Genomic DNA, 17,129 nt, shown 5'->3' with positions numbered 1-17,129 from the left:
TTCATCAAGAATATGAATTTGGCACCCCCTTTTCCCGGTAGCATCTAGCTGCTTGCTGCAACTGCTTGCACACCCAACAGCCACATTCCTGTAGCCAGAAGCGAGAGAGTCTACTACTCAAACGTGACTCAACTGCGCATGCACATGAGCCCACTCGTAAATGCTAAAACAAATCTAATGTAAACAGTTGTGACTTCACGCTCATTGGAGGCAATTTTTTTTATGAAGAAGTGCATAGTCTTCCTAAAGCCTTTGACACATTTTGCTGTTTGCAGATGCTTGCATGAGCACTGTGTGTCTTTGTTTTATAAGGCGCATTTCCTTTGCAATTTAAGTTATTTTCATTTTTTCTCTCATTTATGTTTTATTGTTGAAGTATTATTCTGCAGTAGTGGGATACAGTAATATCCTTTGTTAGAATATCTGTTCCTGCCATTCAAAATTACAAAAATTTAACAGAAAACTAAAACAATGAAAAATTCCCGGAATTCTAAAAATTTCCCGGGATTTTCCAGGTTTTCTCCCGGATGAAAAAATTCCCGGGTTTTTCCCGGATCCCTCATTTGTCCCGGGTCGTATACACCCTGAATGTACCATTATGATAATGGAGTCCATTTTAGAAAAAAATCCAAGTTGTACTCTTGAGGCTGCAGTTCAATTACCAAACCACAAAGTGAAACATGCATGGTGTCATACCTGCTAATGTGTAGCTGTGACAAAGAACATCAAGTACAATTTGTGGGGTATCAACCTCAACATGATACCAATGCAACAAACATATGTGGGGAAACAACTCTGTTCAAAATCAGCACTGTTGCTAACTCAAAATAATCTGCACTACATTGATGTGTTTAAAAACATTATTAATTGCTTATGCTGTCTCAGAAGACAGAAATAACTGCGTACCAATATAAATACGGAGATATTCAAAATATCGATGTAATAATTCCAAATTGCTCAATATATGCAGTTCCACACAACTGTAAAAGAGACTGAACTTTTTTTTGTGTTTTTTTTATTATATTTGCTCTACATGAACTAATTCTATCTATTATTAAGTTGGAAAATTATCTTGGTTAGAAAATACTGAAAAAAAATAAAATACTAATGACCCTCCAAATGTCTCATTCCCCCCCCCCCCCCCCACCACCACCTACCTACCCATCTCCCCTCCTACTTCTCCAATGGTAAAATTTGTTTCTACATATAGACTGGTACTACCAGTGTTAATTTCACAGACATACATATTATGCAATTTCAAATAAGCAAAAGTGATCTACTAGAACTAGCGGTAGACATCAACTGGCCTGTCTGAAGAAGTGAGTTGTTGTTGTTGTTGTGGTCTTCAGTCCTGAGACTGGTTTGATGCAGCTCTCCATGCTACTCTATCCTGTGCAAGCTTCTTCATCTCCCAGTACCTACTGCAACCTACATCCTTCTGAATCTGCTTAGTGTATTGATCTCTTGGTCTCCCTCTACGATTTTTACCCTCCACGCTGCCCTCCAATGCTAAATTTGTGATCCCTCGATGCCTCAGAACATGTCCTACCAACCGATCCCTTCTTCTAGTCAAGTTGTGCCACAAACTTCTCTTCTCCCCAATCCTATTCAATACCTCCTCATTAGTTACGTGATCTGCCCACCTTATCTTCAGCATTCTTCTGTAGCACCACATTTCGAAAGCTTCTATTCTCTTCTTGTCCAAACTAGTTATCGTCCATGTCTCACTTCCATACATGGCTACACTCCATACAAATACTTTAAGAAACGACTTCCTGACACCTAAATCTATATTCGATGTTAACAAATTTCTCTTCTTGAGAAACGCTTTCCTTGCCATTGCCAGTCTACATTTTATATCCTCTCTACTTCGACCATCATCGGTTATTTTACTCCCTAAATAGCAAAACTCCTTTACTACTTTAAGTGTCTCATTTCCTAATCTAATTCCCTCAGCAACACCCAACTTAATTTGACTACATTCCATTATCCTCGTTTTGCTTTTGTTGATGTTCATCTTATATCCTCCTTTCAAGACACTGTCCATTCCGTTCAACTGCTCTTCCAAGTCCTTTGCTGTCTCTGACAGAATTACAATGTCATCGGCGAACCTCAACGTTTTTATTTCTTCTCCATGGATTTTAATACCTACTCCGAATTGTTCTTTTGTTTCCTTTACTGCTTGCTCAATATACAGATTGAATAACATCGGGGAGAGGCTACAACCCTGTCTTACTCCCTTCTTAACCACTGCTTCCCTTTCATGTCCGTCGACTCTTATAACTGCCATCTGGTTTCTGTACAAATTGTAAATAGCCTTTCGCTCCCTGTATTTTACCCCTGCCACCTTCAGAATTTGAAAGAGAGTATTCCAGTCAACATTGTCAAAAGCTTTCTCTAAGTCTACAAATGCTAGAAACGTAGGTTTGCCTTTTCTTAATCTTTCTTCCAAGATAAGTCGTAAGGTCAGTATTGCCTCACGTGTTCCAACATTTCTACGGAATCCAAACTGATCTTCCCCGAGGTCGGCTTCTGCCAGTTTTTCCATTCGTCTGTAAAGAATTCGCGTTAGTATTTTGCAGCTGTGACTTATTAAACTGATAGTTCGGTAACTTTCACATCTGTCAACACCTGCTTTCTTTGGGAATGGAATTATTATATTCTTCTTAAAGTCTGAGGGTATTTCGCCTGTCTCATACATCGTGCTCACCAGATGGTAGAGTTTTGTCATGACTGGCTCTCCTGAGGCCATCAGTAGTTCTAATGGAATGTTGTCTACTCCTGGGGCCTTGTTTTGACTCAGGTCTTTCAGTGCTCTGTCAAGACACTGAGTAAATATGCAGAATGTGTGTAGTGTTGCTCGCAGTTCAGCTGAATAAAAACTTAAAATTAAGTCCATTGCATTGATAAATTAGTAGAGAAACTCAGTTTGGCATATTTGGGAGTTTGAAATATCTTCTTGTGTTAACCCAAAAGCCAGAAGTTAACTCATTTTGCATACTTTCACATCCTGTTTTATGAAATCATCGGTTTTGGCTATGAACATAGTGTAACTAAAGTATTTATTCAGCAGAAGCAAACTGTATTGCACTGTACTGTATTTTTATATATCCACTCAATCATTCAATCTACAGCAGTGAATAACATGATATGGGACAAATCAAGCAGATGATGACAAACACATATGCATACAACATTGTTACACATCATATACATCACACACAAGATATATTGCACATGTTTTCTTATTCAGTCATTCAATACACAGAAGTGTACAACATAATAAAGATTATAAGGAACCATAACACAATTTCACTTAGTATACAACATCTCGATTTATAGATCAAACTTAAGACAATACTTTATAGTGTAAAAGCAATGCTTTGCTAACAGTGCTTTTTTTTTAATTTAGCTGGTTCTTGAATAATTTGTGTTTCTTCTGGAAGATGGTTATGAAGTTTGATTCCCACACACATAAAACAGTTACTGTGCAGTTTGTATTGTATTTTATGAAACTGGGGACCTAGAAATGACAGAGAGGCTTCATCTCCGCCATAGCCCTCAGTGGTTCACAACCCCACAACAGGCTACAGCAGTCCACTCACCCCACCGCTGCTCCACACTGAACCCAGGGTTATAACTGTACAGTATAGTTGAATGGGGAACTAGCCTCAACAATCTCTTCAAACTTGATGATTCCATGACTTAGTGCTGAATGGAAAAGAGCATGATACTTACAAGTTAATGTGCTAGTTTTTAGCTCATCCTTCACAGAGTAGGGTATAAAACAGACTTTGCTTAGTCATAAACTAATCACATTAATGTGGTCTTTCCATGTGAGTGTGTCCATCATGTGGATCACTAAGAATTTTGCCTCATTGGCAAATTCAACATTGCTGTCACTTAATGTTACTGTTGGAAGTTGGGGAGTTCTGTTCTGAATGGTGTGAAAAGTTAGACATACTGTCTTTTTGTTTTGAGGAGCAGTCTGTCTGATGCTAGCCATGAATGTTTGCTGTTTACTGCTGACTGGAAAGATTCAGCTGTATTTGAGATAAGGACATTTGCATTGTCAGAAAACAAAAAAGGCTTATTAGTGGGTTGCATTTTTTTTTTCTTTTTTTTACTAGTGGGTAAGATAGATGGGACGTTGTTTATACAAAGAAGAAATACAAAAGAACCTAAAACTGAGCCCTTGGCACAGTATTTTTTATGGCCTGTGTAGAGGAATGCACCACATTTTGGATACCTGACTGATTTACTTAATTTATATGAACATACTGCGCTCAGTCATTAATATAACTACTGATCCAACCGTGGGCAGTTCCCCTTTCCCCACACCAATCCAATTTCTGCAAAAGTGTGCTGTGATTTGCAACATTAAAAGCCTTTGTGACATCAAGAAAGACCTCAATAGCTGGGCATTTCTTGTTAGCCAGGTGTAGCGTAGAATCAAGGAATTCACATATTGCATCAGTAGTAATTTTATTTTATTGGAAACCATACTGAGCAGAGTAGTAATTTTATTTTCTTGGAAACCATACTGAGCAGAAGAAAGAAATGAGTTTATTCTGATAGAAATGAGTTTATTCTGGCAGCCATTGCATACTCAAATATTTTACTAAGTACTGAGTGCACTGCAACTGGATGATAGTTGTCAATCTTTTTTAGGTCCATTTTATGCATGGGTGCGATTTTTGCTGTATTAAGTTTTCTTGGAAAAATTTTATCAGAAAATGAAGCATTTATTACATGAGGCAGCAGCTTAATGCTTCTTGGTCAGTAATTAATGTTGAATTTACTTGAAGTTTAATGTTACTTATACTTTTCCTATTTCTACCTGTTTTTGTATCAATTATTTGTCATATGCTTTTGCTTTTATTATATGAAGACTTTAGAAGGATGTCATTTTGTAGTGTTTTAGGACCACTCACCATATATATATATATATATATAACAAAGATGATGTGACTTACCAAATGAAAGTGCTGGCAGGTCGACAGACACACAAACGAACACAAACATACACACAAAATTCAAGCTTTCGCAACAAATTGTTGCCTCATCAGGAAAGAGGGAAGGAGAAGGAAAGACAAAAGAATATGGGTTTTAAGGGAGAGGGCAAGGAGTCATTCCAATCCCGGGAGCAGAAAGACTTACCTTAGGGGGAAAAAAGGACAGGTATACACTCGCACACACACACATATCCATCCACACATACACAGACACAAGCAGACATTTGTAAAGGCAAAGAGTTTGGGCAGAGATCTCTGCCCAAACTCTTTGCCTTTACAAATGTCTGCTTGTGTCTGTGTATGTGTGGATGGATATGTGTGTGTGTGCGCGAGTGTATACCTGTCCTTTTTTCCCCCTAAGGTAAGTCTTTCCACTCCCGGGATTGGAATGACTCCTTACCCTCTCCCTTAAAACCCATATTCTTTTGTCTTTCCTTCTCCTTCCCTCTTTCCTGACGAGGCAACCGTTGGTTGCGAAAGCTAGAATTTTGTGTGTATGTTTGTGTGTCTATCGACCTGCCAGCGCTTTTGTTTGGTAAGTTTCATCATCTTTCTTTTTAAATATATTTTTGCCACGTGGAATGTTTCCCTCTATTTTTTATATATATATATATATATATATATATATATATATATATATATATATATATATATATATATAGTCTGGCTGAGGGAGAAAAGCTCTTCCTCTTCGCTGATGTTATGATACCAGCTGTGATCCAGTTGGAGGATGCTCTCTTGTTACATATGGTTTTTGTTTTTAAGGAGAAATGATAGTTGAAATAATAACAGAAAATGTTGTTCCAAATTTTTCATCTACTGTTTGAGAGTGGTATACAGTCTCCAGTTTTCTCTTTGCATATGCAACAGAAAACCGAGTACATTGTTTTGACAGAAACTTCTACTTCATATTGCAATTCTTTTGGGTTGACATTTACAGTCTAGAAAGACTGTCTGTATAATCAGTGCATTATGGTCAAAAAATCCCAGATTTATAGATCTAACAGAACAATCCATGAAGCTAATGAGTTGGACAAGAGTGCTTAAAGTTTGACTAGCTACCCTAGTTGTGAATATGCCCTTCATATCAAAGTTATAAACAGTTCATAAAGTTATTAAAGTCAGATTGATCATCACCTTCTGTGAGGAAACTGATGTTAAAGTCACCACAGATTATGACTCTTGATGGTTTTCTTTTCATCACTTTTTCTAATACTGGTGTGAAATTTTTGTAAAAGGAGTGCAAGCTGCCTGAGAGAGATTTATAAACTGATATTACATGAACACTAATATCTTTGATTTCAATACCAGACAATTCTCAACACAGTAGGAGATGCATATATCCAGTGGAGTAGCCGCAATACTGTCTTTTACAAATATGCAATTTCCTCCACCTCTGAAGTTTTTCCTTGAAACGTGATGCACTGGTTTGAATTGTGATAACACGACCAATTTTATTTTGAGAGACCTCATAAAGTGTTCAGTAATACACAGTTTTCGGGCATCCGATAATTCACTGTTGATGCTTGTTGAAAGTTCTAACACATTCAGCTTATTCTTAAGACCCAGCACATTATGAAAATAGGTTTTTGGGGCTTTTTTTTTTTTTTTTTTTTTTTGAGGGGGGAGGAGGGATAAATGAAAAGCCTGCTTGTTGCAGGCCACCTTGGCCTTAAGTGGACACTTACTGTGGATTGTGTTCTTTGCCCACTGCTGTTGGAGTCATTGGAGCTGATATTATTGCTGCTAGTGCCACTGCTGTTTGCTGGTACTTCTACTGGTGCTGCAGCTGTTGAAGTCATTGATGGAGCTGTTGGTGTTAGTGCTGCTGGTGATGTTGCTGCTGGAGTAATTACATGAAACTCCTCATATGCTCCCCTTTCTTGTTTCTTTCGCGGTAGTTGCTTCTCTTGATGGCGCCTCTTCAACATCAGGTTATTGTGCAGAAACCACTTCTGCATAGGAGGGGGTCAGTGAAGAAGCAGTCCTGTTTGATTTGTTTGATTCTGTTGCTGCATCTAATGCTGTCCTAAGTAGCAATATACCTGCTGATGATTCTCTATCTACTTCTGGTTGTGTTGCTGTTGTAGACCCATCAGTTATTGTCCGATGTCTTTCTACAGATGCTAGGTCAGGCTTGACTTATTAATGCTGATTTACTGGAGCATGCCAATAATGCATACTGTAAAATTTTGCAAAGATTTTCTTTTCCTTTGAACACTAAGTGGAGCCCATGTTTTGTGTAGTCACTTCGTCTTCCTCAGATATTTGCATCCATTATAGTATCATGGTTATAGCATGACACAGTCCTCATTATGTAGCTGTTCATTACGGCAATTCTGTCATTCCATTCTGGTATGTCGTGTCTATATAGAATAGTGCATACAATCAATTTAGTGTGCATCATCTTTTTAAGAAAGTTTGTCATTGCCATTTTGAAGTCTGTGGTTGCATTCATCACATCGTTTGTGCCACTTAAAATTATGAGACCGTCGCCCATTTTAAAATATCTTGTTTTTCTAAATGTTACGAACCACAGCCTTCAGCAAAGGTTACTGACAAAGCAAAGATTTCTGATTGTATGAACTGGTTCAGGATTCCTGCACACAGCCAACCATGATTGTCTGATACAAGAAGGATTTTTTGCTGTGTAGCTTCAAATCTTATCATTGTTTGTGGGCTTTGACAGTACTTAACACTTTTGGTTACTTTTCCACAAACATAATCATAATGCTGTACTTTATAATCACTGTCACTTATTTGCTGGTACTTAGTCACAGAGCACTACTTAATTCTTCTGTTGATGTTTCTCAATTTGCACATAACATTATGTTCAGATTCCTTATGGATTTAATCATGATATTTTGCAGGTGTGTGTTTGGTCTGAGGTTGGGTGATGAACTAGTGCTTGATTAGGATTCAGGATGGAGCTATGTATTCTAGCGCAAAGTTCTTATACAAACTCCAACAGAAAATCTCTGCAAATTCAAAAGGAAGTAAAAGTGTTACCTCGTTAGCCAATACTTCTACAAATTATCTGATTATCTACACTCGGCGATCGAAAATTCTGTTAGCTGTATGGAAAGTAACAATGTCCAATGAAAAGATCAGAATTTGACAGAACTATCTTGTAACAGATGAAGGTTTGGAAAATACCAGTGTAATCGTGTAAGTATTAAGCTGTCAGTAGAGGATAAGGAGGACCTATTTAATAAAGCTGAAGAAGCTGTTAAGCAGCATAAAGATACTTTATAATGACCCTGAAAGTTCTCCTTCTTGATGGGATCTTAGGAATGACGAAAATTTTGTGTGCGCATGAGAAAGGGGGGGCGGGGTTACTTTCAATTTTTGAAGTAAACTTCTAAATTCTTATGTAATTAATAAATCAGCACCAGTAACGATAGAAACTTCTAAAGCTGAAAATATTTACCTGTCTCCACAGGACTTGCCAGCATTGGCACAATGGTTATGAATAAGCTGGCCAGGATGTAAATAATGGGGAAGAACAGGTTGACTTTGATCGGTCGAGCCAAGTTGGGCTGCGTCCATCGTAACCATGGGAGGCACAATACTGCTACACCAATACTCAACTGTAAAAGGACATTAGATTAAGTTACCGACATTTATACAAATACAAACATAAGTATTCAAAATGAAAACATAATTGGAAGTATGCCAAAAGGTACATTCATTAAACTGAAAATTGTGAATGTGAATATTCATGAGAGGCTATACTTTAATTCTGGTGAGTACATTCAAAACTCCCATCTTTAACAGTCAGTACAGTTTTTACAAGTATAATCCCCTACTTGATCTACACAAAGTGATGTTGAAAGACATGTGAAACAAAGCAGCAAGCTTCAGACTCTTAAAACACAAGAAAATAAACAGTCTGTGCTGATCAGAGCAAACAGTGAAGCGAGGTATATAGAGTTTCTTGAGCATAACAGGAAGAGATGATACACCGACTACAAATATAGATTACAAATGAAAATGTCAAATTTAAATTTGAACATTGGAAAATCTGTTATAGAACAATAACTAACCAGATGAAATGGATAGTCTGCTACTCACCACACAGAGGACACACTGAGGCACTTTAGAATAAAAAGTAGGGTTAGTTCTTTCTTATTATGAAGGTGCAGTGTGGCTTCAGCTGACAGAGACCGTAGTCAAGTGTGTGTGAGTTGTGTTTGGGAGCGTGCGCCTTTGTGTGTGTGTGTGTGTGTGTGTGTGTGTGTGTGTGTGTGTGTGTGTGTGTGTGTGTTACTGATGAAAGCTGTGGCTTGAAAGCTTTATGTGAATGTCTTAATTGTGCCTGTATGCAACTTGACGTGTCTTCTTTATGGTAAGTAGCAATCTGTCTTTCCCTGCATCATTGATATTCCTACCTGGAGTTTCCATTGTTTGATGCATTGAATTTCATTGTCAAAAATAGTTTGCTCTCATTTTCATATTGAGGAGGAAAACCTCTCCATGTCAAAGGCTCCAACAACATATACCGTATTTACTCTAATCTAAGCCGCACCTGAAAAATGAGACTCGAAATTCAATGGGAGAGAAAAGTTTTAGGCCGCACCTCCAAATCGAAACAAAGTTGGTCCATTGTAATATGAGACACAATTTAGGTCGAATGAATGATGATACAGCTACAGTAGTTTGGTTCGAGTCGTAAGCTTAGCAGTTAAGCTTTACCAGGTAGCCATTGCTAGGCGTCAGGTGCTCCGTCCATATTTATACGGGTACCCTTCCTTTTTCACGTGCTTCGTCTGGTTTGAATCGATTGCTTATTTTGCTTTGATCTGATAAGTGCCGTTTTCTCTGTTATAGGTGTTTACGTCACTCTAAGTTGAAAATGCATCACTGTACTGAGTCATGCATTGTTTGTCGAATTCTGATAGTGCGTGTTTACGGCCTGTCGCCACTCGCAGCATGGCTTGCTTTTGTGCGCGCTAGCGCCGCTTACAACTAAAAAGAGGCGAATCATCTCATTAGCGAAGCAATGTCAAGTTGTTACTTACACTGCTGCTTTCTTTGAGAATGATCAACAAGAACCAAATAATAGGCTGCGTATGATAGAACACGTTCTGAATGAGAGTTAGGCGAAAATTTTTCTCCGTTTGAAAATCTTTGCGAGCGCTTCTTTAGCACATCAAATTCTGCACAGAAATTAGAGTCATCTTAGATTGAAAAATCTAGTCAGTTGCCATGCTTCATTTCTGACTGTATCACTATTAGGCATAAGAATAATACGAATATAAACATGACACGATACGTATATTCTTCCACGTTTGCTGTTGTCTCACTCTAGTTTCATAGTTTATTAGGCAGACAGGATTTAAATGAGATAGCAACAAACACGGGAGAATATATGGCAAAATGTTTATATTCGTATTATTCTTATGGTGAATGGTGAAGAGAATACTGCTTGTGATTCACATTTCATCAGGTTACTATTAGCTACCATTTCTTCTCACAGTTAGGAAAAAATTCAGAACGTAGAGTTGGCCATATTGAAAAACATCCCAGTCTTGCCAGTCAGATTTTCATAGTACATTGAAATTCTACTACATTTGGAGATGAACAATACGGAATTTGTATTTACTTCGTTGGATAATGTATGAAAATGCAGTGGTCTAAACTCGGGGCGGAGAGAAAAAAAGCTCGTCTTCCACTTTTTTTTTTTTTAACTGACGCAGAGGTTTTGGCGCCAGTATTTATCTTTGTGCCTACAAAGCATGCCTGTGTAGCGCTACATATATTCGACGGCAGAAGTTAGTTGTGGTGGCACCTACCAACATTTTTCAGAACTTCCACTTGCTTTGCACTCGATTCTAAGCCGCAGGCGGTTTTTTGGATTACAAAATCCGGAAAAAAAGTGCGGCTTAGATTCGAGTAAATACGGTAAGCAGTTATAGAGAGACGTGGGACAACAGGGGCCATCTCCTTCTCTGAAATTGTTTTGTCAATGTCCTGTTAGGTGTTCCTATCCAGATTTGTATCTAGGTGAATAGCTGTTATACTCAACATACTCTACAACATAATATTTTATAGGCTATACCTCATATAAAAATTAAAGATGTGTAAAGTGCATATTAAGGTTGTGCTCACAGAAAGTCAGTAAATCATTATATAGGGTGAACCCAAATTCCACCAAGAAAATTTCAGAGGTTGTTTGAAGATATTTTCTGAATATTTTACTATGAGGAACCCATGGCCTCCAGTGGCTCATTACCCCATTTGCCTTTGTCTCTGTGAAAATACCTAGATGACTGTGAAAATCCTGTAATAAGCAGTCACCAAAACATGCAACACAAAAAGCAGAGTAATGCAACAGCGTAAGAAATCAGAGACAACAGGTCCCTCATACCAAATTACTCAGAAATATCCCTGAACAACCTTCAAAATTTTGTCAGTGCAGTTGAGATTCACCCTACATAACAGACTGAAATCAAGGTCTAATTAGAAGACCACTGTTTATTTTAAAGATTCAGTTGTAAATGTGCAATACCATTGTCATCTCTAATAATTGAAAAATTAAATTTAAATATTGTGGCAACATGAGAAGAAAGTTGATGCATGTTTACAGGAAAGAAACTACAGTGCACTGTAAAGTACAACACACTCAGTCAGTATAGAGTATTAAAAAGGAAACACTATGGGTAAATATTACGAAATGGTTGGTCGAGTGAACCTCATGTTGAATTAATGTAATCTGTGTAATATAGGTATATATATCAATATAAACACAAACAGAAATTTATGTAATGAATTCAATGAGAATGAAATTCATAATGGTAATAATTGAGTAAACAGACTCTCAAGTTTGCTGATAAAATTAACAGAAATAAAAACAGTATCTGAATATACATTCAAAATATTTTATAATATAAATATTGTAATAAATTTACCCAAGTTGCAAAGCCCACGTAGTTTATCAGAGCTCCAATGTCAGACACAGTCAAGTACAGCATTGACAGTAAGGCCTGGAGAAAGAAGAAAGAAAAAATAAGGGATAACATTATTAAAATAACATAACTGAAAAACTTTTTACATTAAACAGTACATGTTGAGTATATTTATTTATCACAGATAACATTGTCATCATACTCTAATCACACCATCTGCATCCACCAATCAGCAGATCAAATGGTCACTTGCAGTTTATGTTTGTCACAAAATGAATCCATGTTCTGTTTGGGCTGTCAGCATCTCTGCTCCTTCTTGGCAGGTGGTGCCATCTGGGTCTTTCTTGTTCAGGATTCTGTGTGTGTGGGTTAACCACTTGTTTGTAAGATTACATTCCTATAAGCTTCCAATGTTCCATAGTTATACAGATGTGGGGAACTGAATTAGCACCATATATCTTTCACCCCAGTGATGGTGCGCAGTGCTCCACAAGACATTCTTGGAGAGCCATCCTGATCCTTGACAACTCACCGGTCAACCACAACTCTCAGTGATTTGATGCAGCTTAGTCCAAAACCACACACACATTGATCAATGATGCCACAGATGTGCTCAAAATGATTGAAATGCCGCACAACCAAATTATTCACTGACTCCTGCTGCTTGTCATCTGGGTCCACTTAACAAGTTCTGATGTAGAGAAAAGAATCTGAGTGAGTTCGACTCCTATGTTAAGGGTTGCATACATCAGCAATCAAGGCACCCATTATGTCAGTGTTATACTGGCTTCCTTCCTTCCCACTATAGTCCGATGGATATGACGTGTGAGAATGGTGGCACTGTTGTCACTTTCTACTCATTAACACAGTCCCTCTTACTGAAGTCTGCAGCAGTGTAATAATAGTATTGACTTAATATGAAGCTGAGTACCCAGTCTTAGTGTTTTAGTGTAGCAGTGACAGGGTGAAAAAGATCAACTCTCAAGATTAGATGGTCTCTAATGAAGCTTTATTTTGTGGGACTGGAGGATTTAAGATGAAAATTAAATGATTTAGCATATAGCATTGCAAAGGTGGCGAAGAGGAGGAAGAGTAATGTCTGGAAAAAGTGTCATGCTAGAGTCTAACCTTTTCTTTAAAAAGTTTGTTCAATGCAAACAAATCTGTTGTAATCTTGTTTCTTCCACTTCCAACATAAGAAAACATACATGCTTTGTCAAATGAAAACAAGGCACAAAGCAACATCAGCTATGTTCCTATAAGCAAAAAGCAAATTATACCTTAGACCATACATATGGTTCATGGCTTGGATTTCAAAAAGGTAGCACAAGGAGTCCTATCTGTAGGAACTGAACTGAATTGGATTCTGAAGTTGATGTGGAGGTTATACTAACTTGTCTGCTATGGTTAAGATTCAAGCTATTTCCAGTGCAGGGGCTATTAAAAAGGGGCCGATACCATAAGATACTGTTGCTGTTACCAATAAAAGAGCCTCTTTTCAAACAGATAGTTGTATGTAAGACGCACATTAACCCTTTGACTGCTGCGCCGTTGCCCTGGCACGCCTGACGTGTATACACATGGCCTTGGGTCTTCCCTACAGCGCTAAGGACGAGTTTACGTGTCCCACGCCACTGGCCTTCCCACTGCTGCCCTCCGCCACACACCGTTGGGTGGCTTGCGGAGTATAAATGTAGATTTAGACACATTTAGGCACACCGAGTCACAGCTATCTGAGCGCTACGAACATGTATACACGCATGGCTGTCTGTCTGCCCCACTATTCTAGTAGCTGTTGAGTGGTCTGACTGTGTAGTTCAGAGTGCATATATCTTTGTTGCTGTGTTCACTCCTTGCAGAATTTGACTTAGATTCCTGTATTTTCGTCAGTGTTCTTGTTTTCTACATGAGAAATGTCATGTCGCCGTGGTTGCACAGATAAAGAAATCCTGGATATGCTCACTAAGAGCAACAATGTGAGTGAATTATCTGACGTTGCTAACAGTGATGAGTCTTCAACAGAATCTAGCTGTAGTCTTCAGCCTTTTACATCAGAGGGGAGAGCAAGAATTACAGTCAGCAGTTCCTCTGAATCCGAGGAATCATACAGTGACAGTGAAATGGCTCAGAAGAGAGCGTGCTTAAGTGAAACATTTGACTGGAAAGAAACCGATTTCCAGCCATTAAACCATCACTTCAATGACTCGAGTTCAGGACACAAATGTCAATTAGATACTGACCCAAGCATTCTTTAATTTTTTTGGATATTTATGTCTCAAGAACTGTTGAAATTTATTGCAGACAAAACAAATTGTTTTTACATTTACACCAGAGAAAATACTGTGAAGTCTCAGCTGTCAAAGTAGAAAGACACTGGATTTGAGGAAATGTATTGTTTTGTTACTGTTTGCCTTCCAATGGCGCACGTTAAGGAGTTAACATTAAGTGATTATTGGTCCAGAGATACACTTTTGAACACACCAGTTTTCAGCAAAATTATGTCCTGGGACCATTTTTGTCTACTTCTGAGAATGTTACACTTCAGTAATAACTATGCAAGTACTGGAGGTGACAGTCTGTTTAAAATTAGGACAATTGTTGACAAAGTTCATAAGACGTTTCATAATTCATTTTGCCCACATCACAAGCTCTGTATAGATGAAAGTCTCTTGCTGTTCAACGTACGATTATCTTTGAAGCAATTTATTCTAACCAAATGAAGTAGATTCGGAATAAAGACATTTGTACTGTGTGACTGTCAGGGTGGGTATACAGGGTGTTACAAAAAGATACGGCCACACACAAATAAAGAAAAGATGTTATGTGGACATGTGTCAGGAAACACTTAATTTCCATGTTAGAGCTCATTTTAGTTTCGTCAGTATGTACTGTACTTCCTCGATTCACCGCCAGTTGGTCCAATTGAAAGAAGGTAATGTTGACGTATGCAAATCATGTCATCATCACAGATTTTCTGTGAACATTTGAGCAGGCATTGTTGGTGATGTCTTGATTGGGCCCCATGTTCTTACACCTACGCTCAATGGAGCACGTTATCATGATTTCATACGGGATACTCTACCTGTGCTGCTAGAACATGTGCCTTTACAAGTACAACACAACACGTGGTTCATGCATGATGGAGCTCCTGCACATTTCAGTCTAAGTGTTCGTACACTTCTCAACAACAGATTTGGTGACTGATGAATTGGTAGAGGCAGACCAATTCCATGGCCTCCACGCTCTCCTGACCTCAACCCTCTTGACTTTCATTTATGGGGGCATTTGAAAGCTCTTGTCTACACAACCCCGGTACCAAATGTAGAGACTCTTTGTGCTCGTATTGTGGATGGCTGTGATACAATACGCCATTCTCCAGGGCTGCATCAGCGCATCAGGGATTCCATGCGACGGAGGGTGGATGCATGTATCCTCGCTAACGGAGGACATTTTGAACATTTCCTGTAACAAAGTGTTTGAAGTCGCGCTGGTATGTTCTGTTGCTGTGTGTTTCCATTCCATGATTAATGTGATTTGAAGAGAAGTAATAAAATGAGCTCTAACATGGAAAGTAAGCGTTTCCGGACACATGTCCACATAACATCTTTTCTTTTTTTGTGTTTGAGGAATGTTTCCTGAAAGTTTGGCCGTACCTTTTTGTAACACCCTGTATATTAGATTTTATTGTATATACAGGGGCAACAACAGAAATTGGGTTCCACAATTTGGGAAAAAGTGGCGACGTAGTGGCAACTCTTGTGGGACCATATTTGGAACAGGGTCATATTCTATATGTTGATAACTGGTACTCCAGCCTGGACCTGTTTCTTTGGCTTCACAACCATGGAACAGCCACATGTGGCACTGATCGTAAGAACAGGTGCAACATTGCAAAACTGCAGAAGAAATTAAAATGAGGAGAAACTGAGTTTAGGTCCACTGACAAGGTCCTTGCTATCAAGTGGTTCGATAAGAGAGAGAAGTACATGTTGACCACAAGTCACACAACACAAATGGTTGAAACAGAGAAGAATGACAGAAATACTGGCGAAAAAATAAAGAAACCGCAATGTATTGTAGATTACAATTCGAGTATGTGTACAGTTGACCATTGTGACATGTTACTGAGCTCCATGGGATCAGTGCATAAGACTGTGAAATGGTATAAGAAATATTTTTTCACATTCTGGGTTTGTGCATACTAAATGCTCATGCTCTCCATCGGTCAGCAACAGGGCGAAAAATGGCACTCGCAGAGTTTCACCTTTCTCTCGTAAGGGAGACTGTAGAATAATATGCTACAGAACGGAGAGAAGCTGGTAGGGGAAGAAGGCATTACAATGACGAGAATCCTCTGCAATTCACAGGGAGATATTTTCCAGCCGTTACTGTGAGTGAACATTCGCAGAAAAGGATGCTAATGTGCAGATGCATGGTTTCCACAGAACAGAAAGTGCGCCGAGAAACTAGATACCAATGCAAAACTTGCAATGATCCATTATGTGTTGCACCCTGCTTTGAGACTTATCATACAAAGAAGCATTACTAATCATTGGGAACTAAACATGAAAAAAATTGTTGATGCTTCTGAATGAATTACTAAAAAAGGCAAAAATGTAAAAAAAAAATATAAATCTATTTTTAACTCTGCCAGTGCCAGTCCAAAGCCCAGATCAAAAAGAAGGATGGGAAATAAAAGCAACATGTGTAAAATTATTCAAACGAAGCCTGACTTCTTCATATGTAGCAGTTTACTGGCAAATGAACGAACTTGGTGATTGAGATGGCGCAATACCTGTACTGTGGCAAATGTAATTAGGCTGAGTACATTGTGCCAGTATAACAAAACCCATACATTAATCTGCATACGATACATTTAAATTAATGTGTAACATGGACAGTTATATTCTTTTGTCCTTAATGTAGATTACACTCGATCTACTTCTACAAAACATGTTTTCCATAACTGATTTAAACGCCTTTGATCAACGAGAAACAACATGCCAAAGTTAAAACTCTCTTCTCAGTGCGATTTTTCTTGCTACTTTGCTTCTGTTGTTAGCCAATATTGAAAATTAAACTCCTTGTTCTGGGGAGGGTGGGGGGCTTAAAATTTGTTGTTCAAATGAGACTGGCTTTGAAGCATTAATAGAAAACAGCATTTGAAAAAGAAGTATCGAATACACCCTGCTTTCATCTTTTCATA

The 17,129-nt window shown here is 38.3% G+C and overlaps 1 protein-coding gene across 1 annotated transcript in view; it reads right to left on the bottom strand.

Annotated features, from left to right (window-relative positions):
• Positions 1-17,129, bottom strand: part of LOC126175402 (large neutral amino acids transporter small subunit 1) — a 386,698-nt gene that overhangs the window by 21,326 nt on the left and 348,243 nt on the right. Inside the window, exons 8-9 of the mRNA XM_049922194.1 lie at positions 11,927-12,001; positions 8,446-8,605 (exon numbers count right to left, since the gene is read on the bottom strand). Of these exons, the coding sequence (XP_049778151.1) occupies positions 8,446-8,605; positions 11,927-12,001 (235 nt within the window). The remainder of the gene's footprint in view (positions 1-8,445; positions 8,606-11,926; positions 12,002-17,129) is intronic.

This window comes from Schistocerca cancellata, chromosome 3 (assembly GCF_023864275.1).
Source record: "Schistocerca cancellata isolate TAMUIC-IGC-003103 chromosome 3, iqSchCanc2.1, whole genome shotgun sequence".
NCBI lineage: Eukaryota > Metazoa > Arthropoda > Insecta > Orthoptera > Acrididae > Schistocerca > Schistocerca cancellata.
Note: the sequence above shows the minus strand (reverse complement) of the source record. Positions and strands in the feature narration are given on the sequence as shown.